This window comes from Sorex araneus, chromosome 1 (genome assembly GCF_027595985.1).
Source record: "Sorex araneus isolate mSorAra2 chromosome 1, mSorAra2.pri, whole genome shotgun sequence".
Classification (NCBI taxonomy): domain Eukaryota; kingdom Metazoa; phylum Chordata; class Mammalia; order Eulipotyphla; family Soricidae; genus Sorex; species Sorex araneus.
In genome coordinates this window covers 236,187,584-236,208,739 of record NC_073302.1, presented here as the reverse complement: position 1 = coordinate 236,208,739, position 21,156 = coordinate 236,187,584, and the positions used below count along the sequence as shown (strand labels likewise).

Below are 21,156 nucleotides of genomic sequence, written 5' to 3'. Positions count from 1 at the left end.
AGAGATACTGAACTTTATGGGACTAGGTAGAGCAAAAGGCAGGGTGAGCTCAAAAATTTTACCCACAGGTGCAAGCGAAATTATACCTGCAGAGAAGCAGACTATTTCCCCAGCTTGGCTACAGGTTCAGTTTGTGAGCAGAGGGTATGTCTCTCTCTGGTTGGGAAGGGGAAGGTTCATTTCTTTCCTGAAGACTATGAATGATTTTAAAGGAAACACTTGTTCACTGATATTTGGGAGTGAAACCCTGGTGAAATAACTTAACTAGCTTCCTGTCAAATAAGAATGGTATATTGCCTGTCCTCTATAGTGTGTTTTCATGACTTTAGTTTATTTTTTAATTGAGGTACCATTTCAAACAACTGTTGTAGGGATATACCTTTATGCCTCTTCAAAATAAGTTACCACAGTAAAGCAACCATTGAAGTGCATCTCTACCACTATCTCTGGAGGACCCCTGTTTTTTTGTTTTATGCCATTTCCTCCTAACTCTCTGGTAGCTTCAGTGTTGTGGTCTGAGTTCAAGGGCTTGTTTTCATTTGATTTTGTCTGTTTCCTTTTGCTGCTTCTTTGTAAATGACAAACCAGTGTGGGCATCAATATGTCTTTCTCTTTCTGGCTTACCTCACTTAGCCTGACACCTAATTCCTGATTCCTGGAACCTCATGTGATTCCCAGAGCCTCATCAGGAGTAATTTCTCAGCACAGATTTAGGAGTAAGCCATTAGCTCAGCCAATTATGAACCCTAAACAAAACAAAATTAAAATAAAACAAAAATGACTTTACATAAAAATTTTTACTTCTGAAATCCATTTTATTTCATATAAAAGCAAATTCAGTTAAAATCATAAAAAATAAATTATATTAATTCATATTAGTTTTAAGTACTTTCATATAACTGGATAGGTAGGCATCAAATGACATTTGAGGAACATTCTTAACATAAAACAAAGAAAACAAAATAAACAGAAAAGTAAACCAGAAAAAAATAGGTTATTTAGAACATTGAGCACACATGGACTGGAGCGATAGCGCAGTGGATTGGATGTTCGCTTTGCATGCGGCTGGCTTGGGTTCGATTCCTCCGCCCCTCTCAGAGAGCCCGGCAAGCTACCAAGAATATCTCGCCTGCAGGGCAGAGACTTCTTGTTGCTTCTCTGTAAATTACAAGCTACCTGTGAGGTATTCAGATATGCAAAAGAAACAGTAACAAGGGTTCATTGGTGGTAGAGATTGGACACTGGTAGAGGGATGGGTTCTCGAACATTGTATGAGGGAAACACAAGAATGAAGATGGGTAAATTTGTAATTGTACCTTCATGGTGACTCACTTATTAAAAAATAAATTAAAAAATAAAAAAAAGAAAGAAACAGTAACAAGTCTCCCAATGGAGATGTTACTGGTGGCCCGTTTGAGCAAATCTATGAGCAGCAGGATGACAGTAATACAGTGACAGTGAGCACACATAAAAATTTAAAAAGAAGCTATCAGAAATATTTAAAAAATGTGAAGCTCAATTATATGATTGTTGAAATAAAATGTTTATCTAAAAAGTTGAAAGGTAAAAGCAATGCTCTGGAAGAAGTATGTACACACATACACACACACACACACACACACACACACACACACACACACACACACCACACCACACCCCTTCCAAAGTGCCAAAGAGATATGTACTGAAAAAGGGGAAAAACGTTGAAAAGATTGGGGCCGTAGGATAGCACAGAGGGTAGGGTGTTTGCCTTGCACGCGGCCGACCTGGGTTCGATCCTCTGCATCCCATATGGTCCCCCAAGCACTGCCAGGAGTAATTCCTGAGTGCAAAGCCAGGAGTAACCCCTGAGCATAGCTGGGTGTGACCCAAAAAGAAAAAAAAAAACATTGAAAAGATCAAGTACAAAAGTCTGACATGAGACAAATAGGCACTTCAGAAATTGAGAAAAAAAATGGATGGCAGAAAAATTATTAAAGAAATAATCTAGAAAAATGCATCAAAACTGAGAACACAAACGGTAGAGTTAAAAATCTTACTGAAATCCTAATAGAGTGGATGCATAGTTATGTAAGGAGTCAGAAAGCTTTCTACAATGTAATCTTTCCTAAGAAAGTAAAGGAATATATGTACAAGCAAAACTACAAAGTAAAGAAATGAACAAAAATGGGGAATATGAAAGTAAAGTTCCAGTTCTTTAAAATCATTGTTGTTATAGTTAAGGTAACATGTTTATAATTGAATTAACAATGTGGTTTTGAGGTACAATTACTGTGCCTCAACACCAGCAAAGTACCTAAAACCTTCGACCAATGTTCATTATAAATGGCTTCTTTTTTCCCACCTCCACCTCTTCTCTCCTCTGCTTGATAATCTCAGTTCTGTAATTCAAGATCAAGGACTTGTCATCATTTGATACTGTTTATTCCTTTGTTTTGTCTCTCTCTCTCTCTATGCCACAGATGAGTGAGATAATCCAGTATTATCTGACTTTTATTTAAAATCCTCTGACTTAATTTTGCTTAATGTGACACCTCTCAGTTCTATTCAAGTTACAGGAAACTGCAAGATACCATCTTTTCTTACAACTGCATAGTATTTATTGTGTAAACAAGCTACAGATTTCCTTACCCATCTGTCCAACTGTCACTTGTCACTGGACAGTTGGGTTACTTCTATATCTTAGCTGTTTTGTTAAGTACTGCAATTCATAAGGAAGAAAGGGAAAATTTCCAGAGTCAGAGCATCTCAGTTAGTATCTTATCTAGTCCAGATAGAACTATCAGAGTGGAATGATCTAACAAAGAAGGAAGAAATTTAATTTAAAAGTAGCTTAAACCAGTACTGTAGAGATAGAACAATAGATAAGACTTACCTTACGCATAGTTGAACTGGGTTCGAGCCCCAGTATCTCACATTGTCCACTGAGCACCATAAGGAGTGATTCCTGAGTGCAGAGCCAGGAGTAAACTTTGGGCATTGCTAGGTGTGCCCCCCAAAAAAAATTCTCCAAAAAGAAAGTTGTCTAAATAAAATAGGGGGTACAACAGTGAATATCATGGATAATCACAAAAGTCTTTTTAAAAACACCATGGTCATCATCATCATCATCATCATCATCATCATCATCATCATCATCATCATTCCGTTGATTGTCGAATTTCTCCAATGGTCTCAGTAACGTCTTCATTCGTCTTAGCCCTGATATTTTAGAAGCCTCTCTCTACTTGTCCTTCCCAACGTTGCTGCATTGGAGGCTCTTTCAGGGTCAGGAGAATGAGACCCGGCTTGTTACTGGTTTTGGCATATTAATACACCATGGGGACATTTCGAGGCTCTCCCATGTGGGCAGGAAACTCCTGGTAGTTTGCCAGGTTCTCCCAGAGGAGAAGTAGGCTATAAGATATTGTATGGCTGCAAAGCGGTTCCGGGAGCTTGCTTTTAAGTCTCTGGATGCTGGCCGTTGATGGGATTACACGGTGCCGGGGGAAGACCCTGGGTGTGACCGCCTAGCTACTGGGAAATGGGAAATCTGGGTGGAGCAGGCCCTGTGCCAATATGAGCAGCCTTGGAGGTCTCAGCCTTGGGTCCCACACACCTGAGTTCCTCTGCCGGTACCTTCATGCCTGAGGCTCATCCGGATGTGTGGAGAGGGGCCTTGTGCATGGCTGTGGCTAGGTTCCGGAGGTCTTTGGCTGCCAGAAACTCTGCTTGGGTCAGGGAGGGAAGCTGGATCCCATCCCCTCAGAGGGGCCCTGGGAAAGAAAGCCAGGCACGCAGGCAAGAGGCAAGGGGCCCCTCTGAGGGGATGGGCTCCAGCTCCCCCGCCCCCGCCCCCGCCCCAGCAGAGCTCCCGGTGGCCGAAGACCTCCAGAACCTAACCACAGCCATGCTCAAGGCCCCTCTCCACATGTTCGGATGAGCCTCACACATGAAGGTACCTTTAAAAACACACTTTGGATATTATGAATTTTTAATAATGAGGTGATTTTTTAAGGGATAATTAAAAGCTGTCAAAATAGGAGAATATTACAATGACTTTATTTCTGCAGTGACAACTACTTACTTGAGGATCTTTATGTAAATATTCAACAATGACTTCAATAAGAGCAGACATTTGGGAGAACAAGGGGAAAAATGGGAGTAAGTAAGAGAGCTATCTCTATATCATTGAATTTCAGAGTAAGCCGTATTAGTTATATGATTACCTATATTATAATATAATTGGGGGAGCCAGAGAGAAAATTCAGAAGTAGGGGACATGCTTTGCTGCCTTGCAAATGGCTGATCTGGGTTCAATACCTGACATCCTATATGGTCTCTTGAGGACTGCCAGGGGAAATTTCTGAGTGCAGAACCAGGAGTAACACCCAAACATTGCTTGGTGAATGACGCCCCCCCCCGCCCCCACACACACCAAATAAGCCTAATCTTGTGACTTTAAATAATAACTTTGGCTTGTTTCATCATGGTGGGGGGCAGAGGCGGTCAGGATTATGGTTTACTGGGTTCTCACTGGGGACAGCAGTTATCTAAGTACCAAGAGGTTCATCCAAGATGTAATTGATTGACCAGGTGGGCTCTGAGTCTCTTCCGCTCAGAGATTCGAGCTAGTCAGATTATAAAGAAGTCTGCTTCCCTTGCTCCTTCTCCCCAGTCCCAGCATCAAAAGACCTAATGTGACATGATGGAGACTTGATTCAGCCTTTAGGTTTTGGAGCTTCACTATAAGACCTGTCATAAGTCCACAGACTCAAAACAGGTGGTGCACAGAGCTCCCAATGGAAGGAGCTCAAAGTCCTATTATGAACATTTATAGGAGGTCTGTTGTCTTTGGGAAATACCTTTTTCCCAGGCATTTCTGAACCTGCAGGGAGCCAGCCCCCAGTGATCTGCCTAATATGCTTTTTCCCGTTCCTCCAAGATCTGCACTTCTCTCAATATGTGGATTAGAAATCGCCTCCTACGCAGACACTCCTGACTTCCCTCAGAAAAGAGCCTTTTTTTTCCTTTGAATCCTCATTGTAATTAAAAAAAATCCTATTTATTTATGACTCTTTCACCTTTAATCTTTTGTCACAACCATTTTCTTTGATTGCACAATTAAGGTATGTATTTAACCCCCTCCCCCCATTCAGTAACTATTTGCTTTGTGAAATAACTCATATAACTTTTATGGAAAAGTGTACTTCAATTCAGATCTCCCTCCATTTACAATTCTCATAGCTGAGAAATGAAAGAAACCAAACAATGGCTTATGAGGAGTTGTAGCACAAACTATGTAGCTATTCTTTCTGTGTATTGCCACTTAGTGAGAAATAAAGATGAGGGGGAGTGAAAAAATGTTCCATTTAAAATTTGATTAAACATGTGTTTTTTCTTTTCTTTCCCCTCATGTTTTTAAGCCCAACAATTCTCAAGTTTCATTTTTCAGGTGGGAGTAATAGTACAGACTCTTCCCTTGCACATGGCAGACTCAGGTTTATTTCTCAGCACCCTATATGGTCCCCCAAACCCTGCCAGGGGTGATCCCTGAGCACTGCTGGGTGTGGCTCCAAGCCCCAACAAACTAAAAAAAACCCAAATTTTCATTTTTCTCATGGAAGAAAACAGGTCAAGTAACTATTATTGTCAACAGGCTCCCCACACATCTCTCTTGCAGGAGTTTCACACACTTGCCTTTAACTCCATTGTGTCCCTCTCTCACTGGCCTGCAGCCACACAGTGGGCCTTGGTGTCATGCCTTGGGACCTTGACTCTGTCTGGAATATTCTCCACACCCCACCCCACCTCTCCTTCACCTCATTCAAATCTATGCTTAGAAACCACTTTCTCAAAGTGAGGTAATCTGATCACTTCATTTAAATCTACTATTTCTCCCTGACTTTCAGGATTAGGGAAGATTACTTCCTGTGTCGAGATGTATTTCCTGGGGAAATTCAGGCTAGAGGCATCTACCAAATTTATAGGTTATGTGGATAGAATGTGGGAAGATGGTTTTCTTGAGTTGGCCCTAGCTTCATCATTGAAGAACCAACATGAGCAAATAAAAATAAATGTCAACAAACAAAATACTCCTGACATGATGACTAATGAAAATGCCTGTATGGGATTCCAGATAAAATCCTGGCAAGAAGTTAATTTTTTTGGTTATAGTATACTTGCTTAAGATATAAACCAAGAGACTTATGTTTGTTGAATGACACCTTTGATGAGTAGTTGGGATCTGGCCAAATTTCATGGAGCTCTGTGTGTGTGTGTAAAAGATAAAGGAGAGAGAAAGAGGGAAAGATATATATATATATATATATATATACATATAAAGAATGATTTTGGGGGTTACATATACATCATATACATGTAAAGGAGACCGTGAAGAAATTTTCCCTAGATTTGGAAATGCTGCAGAAGGCACACTGGTGTCTTTCTCAGCCAAGGCCTGCCTGGTTTAACACTACTCTCAGGTTCCAATTGTCTGGAAATGCAACGGAGCGTGTGCTATTATCTGATCAGTTGTGTTTGAATGCTTTAAGTTTCATGAGGATAGGTTCTTATCTATATAAATCATAACAGTAGAATGTTTCTTTTCTTTTTTGATGTGGGGCACAGTTGGAAGTAGTCAGGACATACTACTGGCTCTGTGCTTAGGGATCACTTTTTGGTGGGCTCCAGAGATCATATGAGGTGCTGGAGATTGAACTCAGGTCTTCTGCATTCAAGGCAAATACTCTACCCACTGTACAATTCTCTGTCTCCAATTTTTTGCCCAATAGAAATATATATGGATTATTTGGGAGTGGAAAAATGAAAAGACAAAACCCCCAGCATAATCAATGAAGGGAAAATGAAGATTCTTCTGTATGTCACTCCCCCAAATTATATCTTCTCTTCTTGGCAGTAGAACTTTCTTATATTATTCCATATTTCCTGTACCACTTATCATTTTCTAGAGTTTTTATGTTTTTTGTTTGTTCGTTGGGGCACCCAATGATGCTCAGGGCTCACTCCTGGTCTGTGCTCACGGAGCATTCCTGGCTGGGTTAGGGAACTATATGTTGTGCCAGGGATGCAATCTGGGTTGGTTGCATGCAACACAAGTGCCCAAGCTTCTGTACTATCTCTCTGGCTTTCTCTTCTAGAATTTTTAATAGCTTCCAGTCATTCTGCTTGTTGTTTATTGTCCCTCTTCTTGCTAAATGAAAGTTCCTTGTTGGGATAGTGGTTTGTTTTTTTTTTTTTTTTAGTTTGTTCACAGATATATCACCAAGTGTTAGAACTGTGCCACATAGTGGTTGCTCAATAGATTCATGCCCAATGAAAATATCCCTTTGCTTTTGGATCAGTGAGTATCAAACCACTTTTGCCTTGAACACTATAAAAAAATCTTACATGTTGACACATTCACCATGGATATCAAAGGTTTTGAAACAACACACACCCTTAGTCTATGCAGTGCACTCTGATATTTTCTGACTTGTTCATTTTCTATTTCAATTTTCAAAATAACTTGATTTCATATAGGTTTCAACCTGGGATATGAAAACCTCTGGCTCTAGACAATACAGAAATTGCTACCACAAAATGGCAAATGGGACAGGGAGGGGAAAGGGCAGACAGATTAGTCCTTACTGCCTGGCTTCCGTGAAATGCATTTCATTTCTGTAATCTCCTCTCCTATTTGACACTGCAGATAGCCTCACACACTCACATGTCACTTTTTCTTTAGTTAAAAGTGTCCTAAACTATAAGGGGAATTGAGTTATATTCAAAAGCAAGCAGCTATAAATGAGCTGTACTTGATAAATGATCTTAGACTCTCATTGAGTCAGTCGGTTGACATCTGCTATTGATAATTTAAAGCAGAACAGTTAGGTGTGAGACAGAGGTAGAACATGCAGAAAGTGAAGGTGACTGTTCTGGAAGAAAATTGCCTTTCTCAATTTTGTTGAAAGCAGAGAGTAGTTGCTTCATGAGGGTGTTATAGAATTACTTTGGTGATTAGAGTTATAGATCTTTACTGAAAAGATCTCGGTTGGTTGATGAACCGCAGGATGCTTCTGCTGACCTTGTGAATATATCCTTTATCAGCGTCCTTTATCTTCTTGTCTCTTTTTGTCATCTAATGCCATCTCCCTACCTGTTCCCCCACAGCAATCATTTTGTTGCTATGAGAAACACAGAGCTGGAACTCTGCTGTGTCTCTGATAACAGCCTGATTAATAGGCAAGACAGATTCTCGTCACAAGCCAGATATTTTGTAAACAATCTAATGTCGATGATTTGGAAGGATTTTTGTAGCAGCACGATTTAATATTAAATAGAATGATTAAACTGATGTTGGTTCAGATAAATTAACCAGGCAAGAAACGTAATCTCTAACTTATTGATATATTTACTCAAATGAGTTACAAAATCATCTTTATTTGAAGGAAGTTTTTATTTAAAGACCAATGAATAAGGCTTTTTATGGTTTTCTACTTTGGAAAAACCCCAGACAAAACAAACATAAATAGTAAAACTCCAAAATTACACCATAATTTTTTTTAAAAAATCTCATTTTGGCCTTCATCTTGCCTAGTTGTGAAAGCAAGTCTTTAACAGAGTGAGTTCTCATCTCAAACTTGGCTATATGTGTACTAAATAATTCTACTTATAAATGACCAACCCTAACCAAAACTAGCTTAAAGAACAAAAGAGTCTTTATTACATGCTGAGATCTCCCAGGGCTGGAGCCATAGTGCAGTGGGTAGGGCCTTTACCTTGCATACATCTGACCCGGGTTCGATTCCTCTGCCCCTCTTGGAGAGCCTGGCAAGCTACCGAGAGTCTCTAGCCCACCTGGCAGAGCCTGGCAAGCTACCCGTGGCATATGCTATATGCCAAAAACAGTAACAACAAGTCTCACAATGGAGATGTTACTGGTGCCCGCTCGAGCAAATCGATGAGCAACGGGATGACAGTGAGATCTCCCAAAGCTTGTAGATTTCTTCCTTTAATCTGTGAAAAAGATTTGAGAACAGATCTACAGATTTTTGGAACTGGAATTCTGAGTCTTATTGTTTTTATGATCAAGGAGGGGACTTTCACTGCCTTACTAGGTATATTTATGCATGCAAACATGCGTGCATACACACACACATTTCACATAGGCACATGCAGATAACACATGCATGCATGCATGCATTCTTCTTTACATCTCACCAGAGGGGATCTTTTCCCAATGTCAACAACTTCAGATCCCTTCTATTCCAGATGTAGGGAGATCCAGCTTTCAGCATTCAGCTGTTCACATTGTAATCTGCTCTGTAGTAGCTGGTTTCAAGTGTAAGTTTTTTGTCATCACTGTCCCAGAAGTTTATGCTCAACTGTAATGATCTACAAATCCAAATAATTTAATATTCAATATTTGTCACATTCTGGTCCCACATTCCGTACAGTAAAAATATTTGCAAAAGTAGCAAACCATTAAGCCAACAGTTAGTCTAGAATCATTATTTTTGTGATTGTGACTAAGTTCTTGTGTATATTTGCGTCTATTTGTGCATATTTCTGTGTATTTAATGATAATTTTCATGCTTAGATACAACATTGTCTTTCCCCAAATCTCCGCCAAATTCTACTATAGGAGATATTTTAATGCTTCTTTGCCTCCAATACCAACTTCCATGGATATAACACAGTCTAAAAAAGAGATCCTATCACTGGAGGAAAGTTCCAGATAAATTGATGAAATATAGGTTGACCAAAAGATTTTAATGGAGAAATTTAACCAAATGAAACATTTGGTTAAAAGTAAATTCCAGTTTCAAGTCTCTCAGTACTAGTAATTTTTATTTTCTGAAGTCTTTTATTTATAACTATTTTTCCAGAAATTATAAATTTAAGATGCAAGAAACTTATTTATGTTTGTGAACTTTTGAAACAAATTTGATGTATAATAATAGGTCACAAACCAGTAATTAGTTGTGAATAATAAATTGGAACAATCTGTGTGTCATTTAGTCTTTTTAAAAATATAACTAAGCTTAACAGATGTCATCAGCCTAGGAAAATAATGTAAATAATTTGAAGTAGAAAATTCCCCAGATCAAAACATTAAGTTTGTTTGATTTTGTTTGACTGGAGAAATAGCACAGCAGGTAGGGTGTTTGCCTTGCACGTGGCTGACCTGGGTTCAATTTCTCCATCCCTCTCGGAGAGCCTGGCAAGCCACCAAGAATATCCCGCTCCACATGGCAGAGCCTGGCAAGCTACCCATGGTGTATTCGATATGCCAAAACATAACAACAAGTCTCACAATGAAGACATTACTGGTGCCTGCTTGAGCAAATCAATGAACAATGGGACAACAGTGCTACTTCAGTGCTACTTATTTTATTTGTTTTTCAGTTATGGCAATTGAACTCAAGATCTCACACATACAAGATAGACATTTTCATCACTAAGCTACCATGCCCTGTCCTATTTTTCCTATTAGAAAAGTAATACATGCCATTACATACAGAAAAAAAAAACAAAGTAAAATAAATAACAAAAAAATAATCCAGAGAAGCAAAACATAAGAAAGGCCCATATCCCCATTCAACAGAGAAGTGTCATTCCCTTGGTATAAATTCTTCACAATCTAGTTCTATGTATATTTATTGTATATATGTATATATTATTTCATAAATTAGGTAACATTGATCATGTTTTGTATAAACCAACTCTAACATTTTAACTCATGATAAGTTATAGCTAATAATTTTTCCATATAAATTACTTGTTCCAATGTTATTCTAATTAATTCTTATTGTTACCCTTTTAGATTGTTTAAACTAATCAAACTATAACTGACATATAGTAGTTACTCAATATATATCTCAATATATATTTTACAAAAAGAATATATAAGAAAATTCAACTCTGTTACTAATGAAGAGGATATAGTCTTGGTGAAGAACTGCAAATTTATGAAGAGTTAAGAAACATGATATCTACATATGTTCATGGTGTGATGGGCAAAGGATGTCTGGCTGCATGTGGGAAGCCAAGGAGAGAGAAGGAAGAATAGGGCCAAATTTGGGAGGAGGGAGAAGTTTTCAGTAAATTGCTGGTGAAAGCAGCACTGAGAATAACTGGGGTTAATTAGGGACAAGTTCTTGGAAGAGGGAAGTTTAAAACAGAGGCAGACATATAAACATATACAATATATGTAATATGTGTCCCTAATCACTGATGTATACAAATATATATAGAATAGGGGGAAAAGTATGTTCTTTCAGAGTTAATTATCATTTAAGTAAGGTAGGTCTGGTCCTAATGAAGTATCACTGTATCACTGTCATCCTGTTGTTCATCGATTTGCTCAAGCGGGCACCAGTAACGTCTCCATTCATCCCTGTTATGTGCTAGTGTAGCCCGATGGAGTACTGGGGGCTCTTTCAGGGCCAGGGGAATGAGGACTGTCGTTGTTACTATTTTTGGCATATAGAATATGCCATGGGTAGCTTGCTAGGCTCTGCCATGTGGGCGGGATACTCTCCATAGCTTGCTGGCCTCTCCTAGAGGAACAGAGACTTTTGGGGCGGCCTCTAATCGCCTTTACAGGTGTTCCCAGGCTACCGAATGTAAGCTTTTGGTCGACTGGCATGTTGTAACAATCTGCACACTGACAAACATGCACCTGCCTGCATCTCTGGGCAGCACCTGGGACATCTGCGGCCTCAGGCTGATCTCCTTGAAGTTGATGGAGTGTGCCCGGAGGGTGTTGAGCAGCTGGCAGAGCAGGACTCTATTGCTGGATGGAGGCAAGATGCCACCAATGCCACCCAAACCCCTTGTGCTCTCCTGAACCTGCCTCACCATCTCGCCTTAGACAATGTGCGGCTCAGCACACCAGGAATGGAACTCTACACGTGATCCCTGTTGGACCTCTACGTGTGATTCCTGCTGGACATCAACGGTTGTTTTGCAAGATTTGGACAGACTGGCGTCGGCGGGGCACAGAGAAACTGCTGTGGTGGCCACAGTGTTGCCGCCTGCTCCGACGGGGCCGAGTCACACAGCACCTTCAGACATAGAACCACAGTGGCACTTCCACTGTGAGGTGCTGTCAGCCAACCACCAGGTGACCTGGGACTCAGTGCAGGTGTTCGACCTGGCACAGACCTAATGAAGTATAATATGAAATTTGCCTGGTGTAATAAGAACCTATATTATGCAACAATGAGATATGCACTGATTTATAAGCATGATAGTTCTTTCAGTTAATTTAGGAGCAGGTGCTCAAACTATAAATTCTTCCCTCTTAATTTGCTAAGAAGTGCAATGTAAAGGCAGGCAGGTCCGGCAGCTAGTTATTTCCATATAGTTGTCTGATTGTTGAGAAGTAGATGGCCAACTCTGGGCACAGACTAAGGCTTGGATATTGTAGGCAGGTTCTAGGAAAATTTAAGGAAGTACACACAAGGACTACTGCTTATTTTTGTAGATAGAGATTTAAGATGGCTGTTCCGTGGAAAGTGTGTGTTCTGTCAGATGGTTGTTTTATCACGGTTGCTTGAAATATCATCTTAAGAAAATATCATTTGCAATATGCAGAGCTGTGCAGACATAAAAAAGAGAAATAATTTGGTCTACAAACATGAATATTAGACTAGTTGGCAGTTTTATTTAACAGCACACAGGAGCAGATACTTTCAAGAAAATCCTTAAATGTGTAATTGTGATACTGTTATTGAAATTGTGATAAAACAGAGAAAAATCAAACAAATGAATCTCCAGGGCTCTGAAGTTTTTCGAGTCCTTTGACTTTTATTTTAAAGCTCGGACAACATCTTGAGGATTTTTCTTGGTAGACACAAATAGGCTGTTTGAATTATTTTCTATTTATGAACTTCAGTTAACTTCTTTAACCACCGGTCTCAATTTAATTAAGATGATTTGTAAAAGTAAGTTAATCCCTCAATAACTATTCATTTCAAAAAATTAAAAAAAAAACAACCTTAAAGAATGATAGCAAAAAAAAAAGAAGCCCATTCACCTTTACCTCTGGAATGTATTTGAATGACTAAACCATCACATCTTCTCCAAAGTCAGACACATACTCAACAATTGACCAGCCATCTTCATTGAGATATCAAACCCAACTCCTAAACAGAACTAGATCCCTTCACCTCTTCAACCCTTATTTTTTCTTTCTGTTATTCTTGTTTCTTTTATTGCACTAGCCTCCCCATTCACAGACATGTGTATCATTCAACTCATTAATAACTTTTATTCATTTTACCTTCAGTGATAACCTAAATCTGGCCACTTTGGTCTATATCAAGATCATTGTTTGCCTGAACCATAGGAATCAATGCCTAACTGGTCTCCTTGCTCTCACCTTACCATACTGGAATCTATTTTTTTCATCTAGCCACCCAGTATCTTTTATTTATTTTTTTAATTTTTATTTTTTTAGCTTTTTGAGTCATACCCAGCAGTGCACAGGGGTTACTCCTGGCTTTGCACTCAGGAATTACTCCTGGCAGTGCTGGGAGACCATATGGGATGCTGGGAATCGAACCTGGGTCAGCCACGTGCAAGGCAAAAGCCCTATCCGCTGTGCTATCACTCCAGCCCTGACCCGGTATCTTTTTTTTTTTTTTAAATTTATTTATTTTTAATTAGAGAATCACCGTGAGGGTACAGTTACAGATTTATACACTTTTGTGCTTATACTTCCCTCATACAAAGTTCGGGAACCCATCCCTTCACCAGTGCCCATTCTCCACCACCCGTAAACCCAGTGTCCCTCCCACCCTCCCCAATCCCATCTCCCCCCCACCCCACCCTGCCACTGTGGCAAGGCATTCCCTTCTGTTTTCTCTCTCTAATTAGCTGTTGTGGTTTGCAATAAAGGTGTTGAGTGGCCGCTGTGCTCAGTCTCTAGCCCTCATTCAGCCCGCAACTCCCTTCCCCCACATGGCCTTCGACTACAATGTAGTTGGTGATCACTTCTCTGAGTTGACCTTTCCCCGGAACGTGAGGCCAGCCTCGAAGCCATGGAGTCAACCTCCTGGTACTTATTTCTACAGTTCTTGGGTGTTAGTCTCCCACTCTGTTATTCTATATACCATAGATGAGTGCAATCTTTCTATGTCTGTCTCTCTCTTTCTGACTCATTTCACTCAGCATGAAACTTTTCATGCCCATCCACTTAACTACAAAATTCTTGACCTCCTTTTTTCTAACAGCTGCATAGTATTCCATTGTATAGATGTACCAAAGTTTCCTCAACCAGTCATCCGTTCTGGGGCATTCGGGTTTTTTCCAGATTCTGGCTATTGTAAACAGTGCTGCGATGAACATACATGTGCAGATGTTGTTTCGATTGTACTTTTTTGCCTCTCTGGGATATATTCCCAGCAGTGGTATTGCTGTGACCCGGTATCTTTTAAAGACCATTAACTAAATTTTGTTACCATAACACTAAAAAAAAAAAAAAAACAAAAAAAAAAACAAAAAAAAAAACTAGGGCTAGTCACAATTCAAAGTGCTTCTGAGACTGACTTATTTATTCTTGTAAGGATGTAGATGTAAGGTGCTATCATTATCCTTATTTCATCAATGAGGAAGCAGACGGAAAAGGTTTGTTTCCAAGGCCAGATAACTAATGAGAACGTAGAGTTACACCAGGCCTTTACTCTAGTGACTAACATTCCTATGAGTGTCCTTGACCACATAATTTTTGTAATTTTTCAAGTTGACAATGTCCAAGTTTATTTGCAGATTTTGCCCTTTCTTCTGGATGCATACCTAGGGATAAAATTCCCAGGTTAAAGAGAAAGACTTATTTAACTTTTTAAAGATCTGACAATTTTTGAAGTGGTGGGTACTATCTACTCTTCTATCCATAACACATGAAAATTCCATCACTTTTTTTATCCACATCAGAGTTCTTTGTTGTTATTGTTGTTGTTTGTGGGTCACACCCATAGTCCTCAGGGCTTATTCCTGACTCTGCATTTAAGGATCACTCTTGACAGGCTTAGGAAACTGTATGAAGTGCCAGAGATCTATTGTAGTATGTTTCTAGCCCTCAGTCATGACAAAATTTATAGCCCATCTTTTAAATTACATGGATTCTAGTGGATCTCATTGCTCTGGTGGCCTTACTTTGCATTTCTCTGATAATGTAGATATTGAACAATCCTTCACATACTTAGGCATGCATGTGGATGCTTCTGGAAAATGTCTGTCCAAATCATCTGCTCATAGTGGGAAGGGAGGTCATTTCTTTGTTGTTATTGGTTGATAAGATATTCTGTGTTTACTTTAAATATTATTATGTCTATTACATATACATATATCTATTCTTCAGTGATTTGTCTTTTCATTTTAACTTTGGATGAGGTAGGCTTAAATCTTTATGACTTGTACTTTCCATGCTTATTTGTTTATTTTTACATGGAGTGATGGTAGTTTACAAAAAAAATATTTTTTAGGAGTATAGATTCATACCTCTTCAAGTATAGGTCATCACATCACAGCTTTCTGTGTTCTGAAAAATCTTTCCTTGCTCCAAAACCAGGGGATTATTCTCTTATGTTTTGTTCTGTAATGTTAAACTATCAAATTTTATTTGTTAGGAGTGGTAAAAGGGGGCACTTACTAGAGAAGATGCTGTGCATGAGATGACCATTGAGAAACTTTGTCGCATAACAGATACAGTGTAGGGGATTGGGTTAGGATAAATGGTTAGCTAAAGGATATCAAAGATTCTATATTAGGATTCTCTGGAGGAATTGAACCAATAGGATCTATATATAGATACAGAGATTTATTATGAGGAGTTGTTACATATGGTTATGAAAACTGAGAAGTCCCACAATCTGCCATCTGCAAGCTGGAGTTCTAGAAAAGCAAGTAATATTATTTCCTGTTTAAACTGCAAGTCTTGAGAACCAGGGCAGCCACTAGCGTAGGGCTCAGTCTAAGCCTGATGAGGCCTGAGAGCCAGAAGAACCAAGGTACAAAGGTAGGAGAGGATGTACATCCCTGCTTTACTGGGGAGAAAACTCACCCTCTTTTGCCTTTCTGTTGTTTCCAGGTTCTCAAGGAATTGTGTTTGTTTGTTTGGGGGCCATTCCCACTGATACTCAGTGATTATTCCTGGCTTTAAAGTCCAGGATGATTGCTGGAGGGGCTCAAGGGACCATATATGGTGCAGGGACTTGAACTGGGTAGACGACATGCAAGGCAAGAGCCTTACCCATAGTATTATCTCTCTGGGCCTAAGACCCTGGGATGAATTTTATGATACCCACCCCCACTGGTGAGCACAATCTTTACTCCTGATCTACCAATTGAAATGCTGATTTTGTTCATAAACATACTGCCAGAGACAGCCAGAAATAATGTTTCCATGATTTTGTTTGAGTGCTCCATTTATTAAGTGGAGCAAGGGATTCTAGATGAAAGGCAATAGTTCCACAACAGACAAAAGAAATAGAAATAGCTAAGTTTATTACTTCTAGGTTCTGAAGGAAGAAAAGCCCACAGCCCTGCTTGAGAGGCCCCACACCAGGAGCTGAGACAGAGAATGCAATGAGAAAGAGTGAGACAAAATCAGGCATGCAACCTAGGGATTTTTGTGGTTTTGGATTTACAAATTAAGGCCGGATTAGTCCATTCAAACCCAAGAATCATCATTTTATAAGCCTCAGGGGGTTTTGTCCAAGGGGCAACATGAGTCATACAGGTGCTTTGCAGCAGGGAAGATCACACGCTGATCACGAGACTGCTGGGGAAATTATACCAGGAACTTCAATTTGCTTTTGATTTGTGGGCTGTTATCTAAGGCATGTGTCAGTTTTAGAGTCCGGCAGGTTGCTTGGCCAAATAAAATGTATGTCAAGGCAACAAAAACAATGGAGTAAGTTTACTAAACATTCAACAAATTGTTTACCAGCTCTCTGGGCATCTAGTCATGTTGACACATGCAATTGACCATAACACTTTCCAATGCTGCAAATCTATCCTTCTCTAAAATAATCAACATGATAGACACTTTCAGTTGCATTATATCATTTAATCTTTACAATGTTCCCAAAGGAGAATAGATACTATTCTCATTTGCACAGAAAAGTAACTGGTGTTCACACTTGGGGTCCAAACTTAAGTTTCTTCTGATCCAAACTCCAGGTTTGTCTACATCAAAGCACTCACTTGAGCTGAAATTCTTCATGGGTGATGTTTTCATACTTGCAGTGTTCAACCTTTAGTGAAAGAAGAAATAAGCATTAATGGTGGCCTTACTGCACACTCTGTGCTATGTCTTTCATATGAATTATCTTATTTAATCTTCATAATAACCCTGTAAAAGACATAAATCTTAGTCTTACTTACCCCTTTACAGTCACATAGATGAAGGTACACAAGAGATGGAGAAAGAATTTTCTCCATCTGTGCATTTGGGTATGGCAGTTATATTACACGATGCTTACTTCAGCTCTGGAAAGCAGACCAGATTAGAAGTCCTTGAGTTGTTTTCCTCCTTCCTGAACTCCCACTTTCCCTATCCCAGAATTTTTTCTGTAGAGGTATGTTTTCTAAGGTTTAGAACAACACTATCCATAGGCCACGAATTGGGCAAATTAGCAAAGTCCCCTGGATATAAGATATCTCAAGGGGCCCCAGGGTACCCTAGACTACTTTTCATTTCTGTTTATCTATTAAATGATATGATTAGATATCTTCATCTCAACATTTGGGTGGTGGGTATTTGGAAGATAGAAAAGAGCGGGAATCATTATGGGGGAAATGACACTATTCTCTGCATCAGAATTTTATTCTACATTTATATATACATATTATTTTTTCAGGTCATAAAATATATTCAATGAAATAAAAATCAAATAGGTATTTACCAAGAAATAAAAAATGAAATTTAGCCATAAGCTATTTAGCCATAAATCATATGCTATGGAAATATTTGACTGAACTCAGAAGAACAGTGATTAGGCCATTCTTGGATCCCTGCACTAAGATGACCCACAGAACAATATTTTGGAAGAGTGATAAGACTCTTTGAATGAGTGAGCTTCTTCTGGCCCAGGCAATGCAACAAAAATTGACATGATCATTTTGGAGACTATGAGTCAAACAGAATTAGAATGAAGTTTTCAAAGAGGGTTTGTGAGGGGAGTAGTAATAAAACTTGTACAAAAAAAGGAGAATAAGTCAGGAATTCAAAATTAAAGAGAAATTTAATTCAAATAAGGAAGAAAAATATCTATACCCTTCACTATTCTTTGTAGATAAAGATAATTAGGGACCAAGGTGTGGCTCAGCAGTAGAGCACTTACTTGTCTTGTGTATATGGGGCCTCGGTTCATTCCCAATATAGCAACATCTCTGGAGGCCTGCTGGGAATCACCTCTGAGCATCACTGGTTGCCCCCCTTTGCCCCTGCAAAAAAAAAAAAAAAGAAAATTTTTGAGATGATAGAAGTCAGTACAGGTGTATACAGAATTAGGTTTATGGAAGTAGTCCCTATTACATTGCTGTAGCTGACCCCCCCCCCCCCCCGTTGAGTACTACTAACTGTGGACATTAGATCTACATTTGGTCTCCTTGATGCTGTGTTTAGGTGCTTTTTGATTTTGGCTAATACCCTGTGTCCTGGGCTTGCGAAGAGTCAGCACTGCCCGAGGCCTTTAGAGAGTGGGCCAAAATGAGGTAGATAAGTTGGTTCTTTGATTTATTATGCTGATTCTTCCTGGGGAAAACAAAGATTGTGAGAACATGTGTTAGTATTTTTGCCATGAGAAATGAATACAAAATATCAGCTTGACCCCAAGAACTTGAATTTATTTGAAAACTGTCACTGTCATCCTGTTGCTCATCGATTTGTTCAAGTGGGCACCAGTAACGTCTCTCATTGAGAGACTTATTGTTACTGTTTTTGGCATATCCAATATGCACGAGTAGCTTGCCAGGCTCTGCTGCACGGGCTCGATACTCTCGGTAGCTTGCCGGGCTCTCCGAGAGGGGCGGAGGAATCGAACTTGGGCTGGCTTCGTGAAAGGCGAACGCCCAACTGCTGTGCTATCTCTCCAGCCCATTTGAAAACCATCTCTTACAATTAAAAAAATGTATCCTATGAAAAAGTACATAATCAAAAGTCTGTTAGTAGCAAAATATTTTAACAAATTCTTATTTCATTAAAAGTTCAGCATATAAGCAATGACTATGCTGTGTAATATAAGAAATTCATATTTTCTGCTGATTCTGAAAAATTGTGGAAGCAATTTCAGTCCTGGTAGCAGCTCACTGTGGTTGAGTGCTGACCTATCTCTGAAATAATTTATTGGTTCCAGGTGATTTTTACATTGTGGGCTTAGTCATTTGATTAGACTTGATGAGAAACAGATACAGCTGGATTGAGGGAGTCAAATGTGCATCAGATTTTGTTTCACAATCAGAGATAAACCTATCATGATTTTTTTTCTCTTTTTAGGCTCATGCCAAAGTCTGGCATCTGTACAATACTTCATTCCGTCCAACTCAGGGAGGGCAGGTCTCTATTGCCCTCAGCTCCCACTGGATCAATCCTCGAAGAATGACTGACCATAACATCAAAGAATGTCAAAAATCTCTTGACTTTGTACTAGGCTGGTTTGCCAAACCCATTTTTATCGATGGTGATTATCCTGAAAGCATGAAGAATAATCTTTCATCTCTTCTGCCTGATTTTACGGACACTGAGAAAAACTTCATCAAGAGAACAGCTGACTTTTTTGCTCTTTCCTTTGGACCCACCTTGAGTTTTCAGCTATTGGATCCTTTCATGAAGTTTCGCCAAATAGAATCTCCCAACCTGAGGCAACTCCTTTCCTGGATTGACCTTGAATATAACCACCCTCAAATATTTATTGTGGAGAATGGATGGTTTGTTTCAGGGACCACCAAAAGAGATGATGCCAAATATATGTATTACCTCAAAAAGTTCATAATGGAAACCTTAAAAGGTAGGATTGCAGATGAAATTCTAATTTCCTGCCAAAACCCACTGGAAAAACAATATTTAAGATCACATGAAAGAACTATGAGAATTTATACTTATTAATCCTAAAGTAGAAATTCATTTTGGCAGCAGTGGAATGTATTTGAAGCCTCCAGGGATTTGAATTAATTTCAAGAACTCGTTTTTGCAAATGAGAAACTGGGTTATATTTATAATTACTTGACTTTCAGAGTGATGACTCTGGGTTTTTAGATTATAGGAAGGATTAAAGAAATCCCAGGACATCTAGCTCTCGATGTTTATTTCTAGGTTCTAATTATTTATTATGAATAAGATACTTTTAAGAACTGGGGAGACAATACAGGAGTTAGGGCACGTACTTGGCATGTATCAGATCCCATTTCAATACCCACACCACATGCCCCCCACTGCAGCATTGCATGTTGTAGCCCTGAAGTTCCCCAGTACCATGGAGGATGACCCTGGTGATCCCTGGTACTGCAGTGCCCTAGGAGCACCTAATTCTCTGACCTCACATAGAACCACTGGGCTGATTAGCTGAGAATCACAAGGAATATCACTTGAAACTCCTTATCCTCACCCAACCACCACCAAATCCACTTTGGTGAGTCACACCTAGCTATATTCATGGCTGACTCCTGAGTCAGTGCTCAAGGACCATATGTTGTGCTAGGAATCAAACCAGGATAGGCCATATGCAAAGCAGACATTTTACCTACTGTACTGTCTTCAACCCCCAAGCCCACATTTTTTATATAAAAGGAATATTAACATTTTATGGCAAAAATATTGAGTTTATACTTTTAAAGATTTTTTTCATTATATCAGGCACAATGCTAGGCAATATTTTTTAAAGCATAGAAAGTACAATAAGGGGCCAAAGAGATAGCACAGCAGGTAGGGTGCTTGCCTTGCACGTGGCCCACTCAGATTTCATCTTTGGCATCCCATATGGTCCCTTGAGCTCTGTCAGGAATGATTCCTGAGTGCAGAGATGGGATTAACCCTTAAGCATCACTGGGTGTAGCCCCTCAAATTTAAAAAAAATAAAAAGAAAGTAAACAAGAGATCTGCCCAGTTCTCCACTGGAAAGAGGAGAAATCCAAATAAAAGCTTGTTGAAGTACATATTCACTGTGA

At 39.3% G+C, this 21,156-nt stretch overlaps 1 protein-coding gene across 1 annotated transcript in view; it reads left to right on the top strand.

Moving 5' to 3' along the window:
* Positions 1-21,156, top strand: part of KL (klotho) — a 44,587-nt gene that overhangs the window by 14,342 nt on the left and 9,089 nt on the right. Inside the window, exon 2 of the mRNA XM_004604638.2 lies at positions 19,490-20,000. Within this exon, the coding sequence (XP_004604695.2) occupies positions 19,490-20,000 (511 nt within the window). The remainder of the gene's footprint in view (positions 1-19,489; positions 20,001-21,156) is intronic.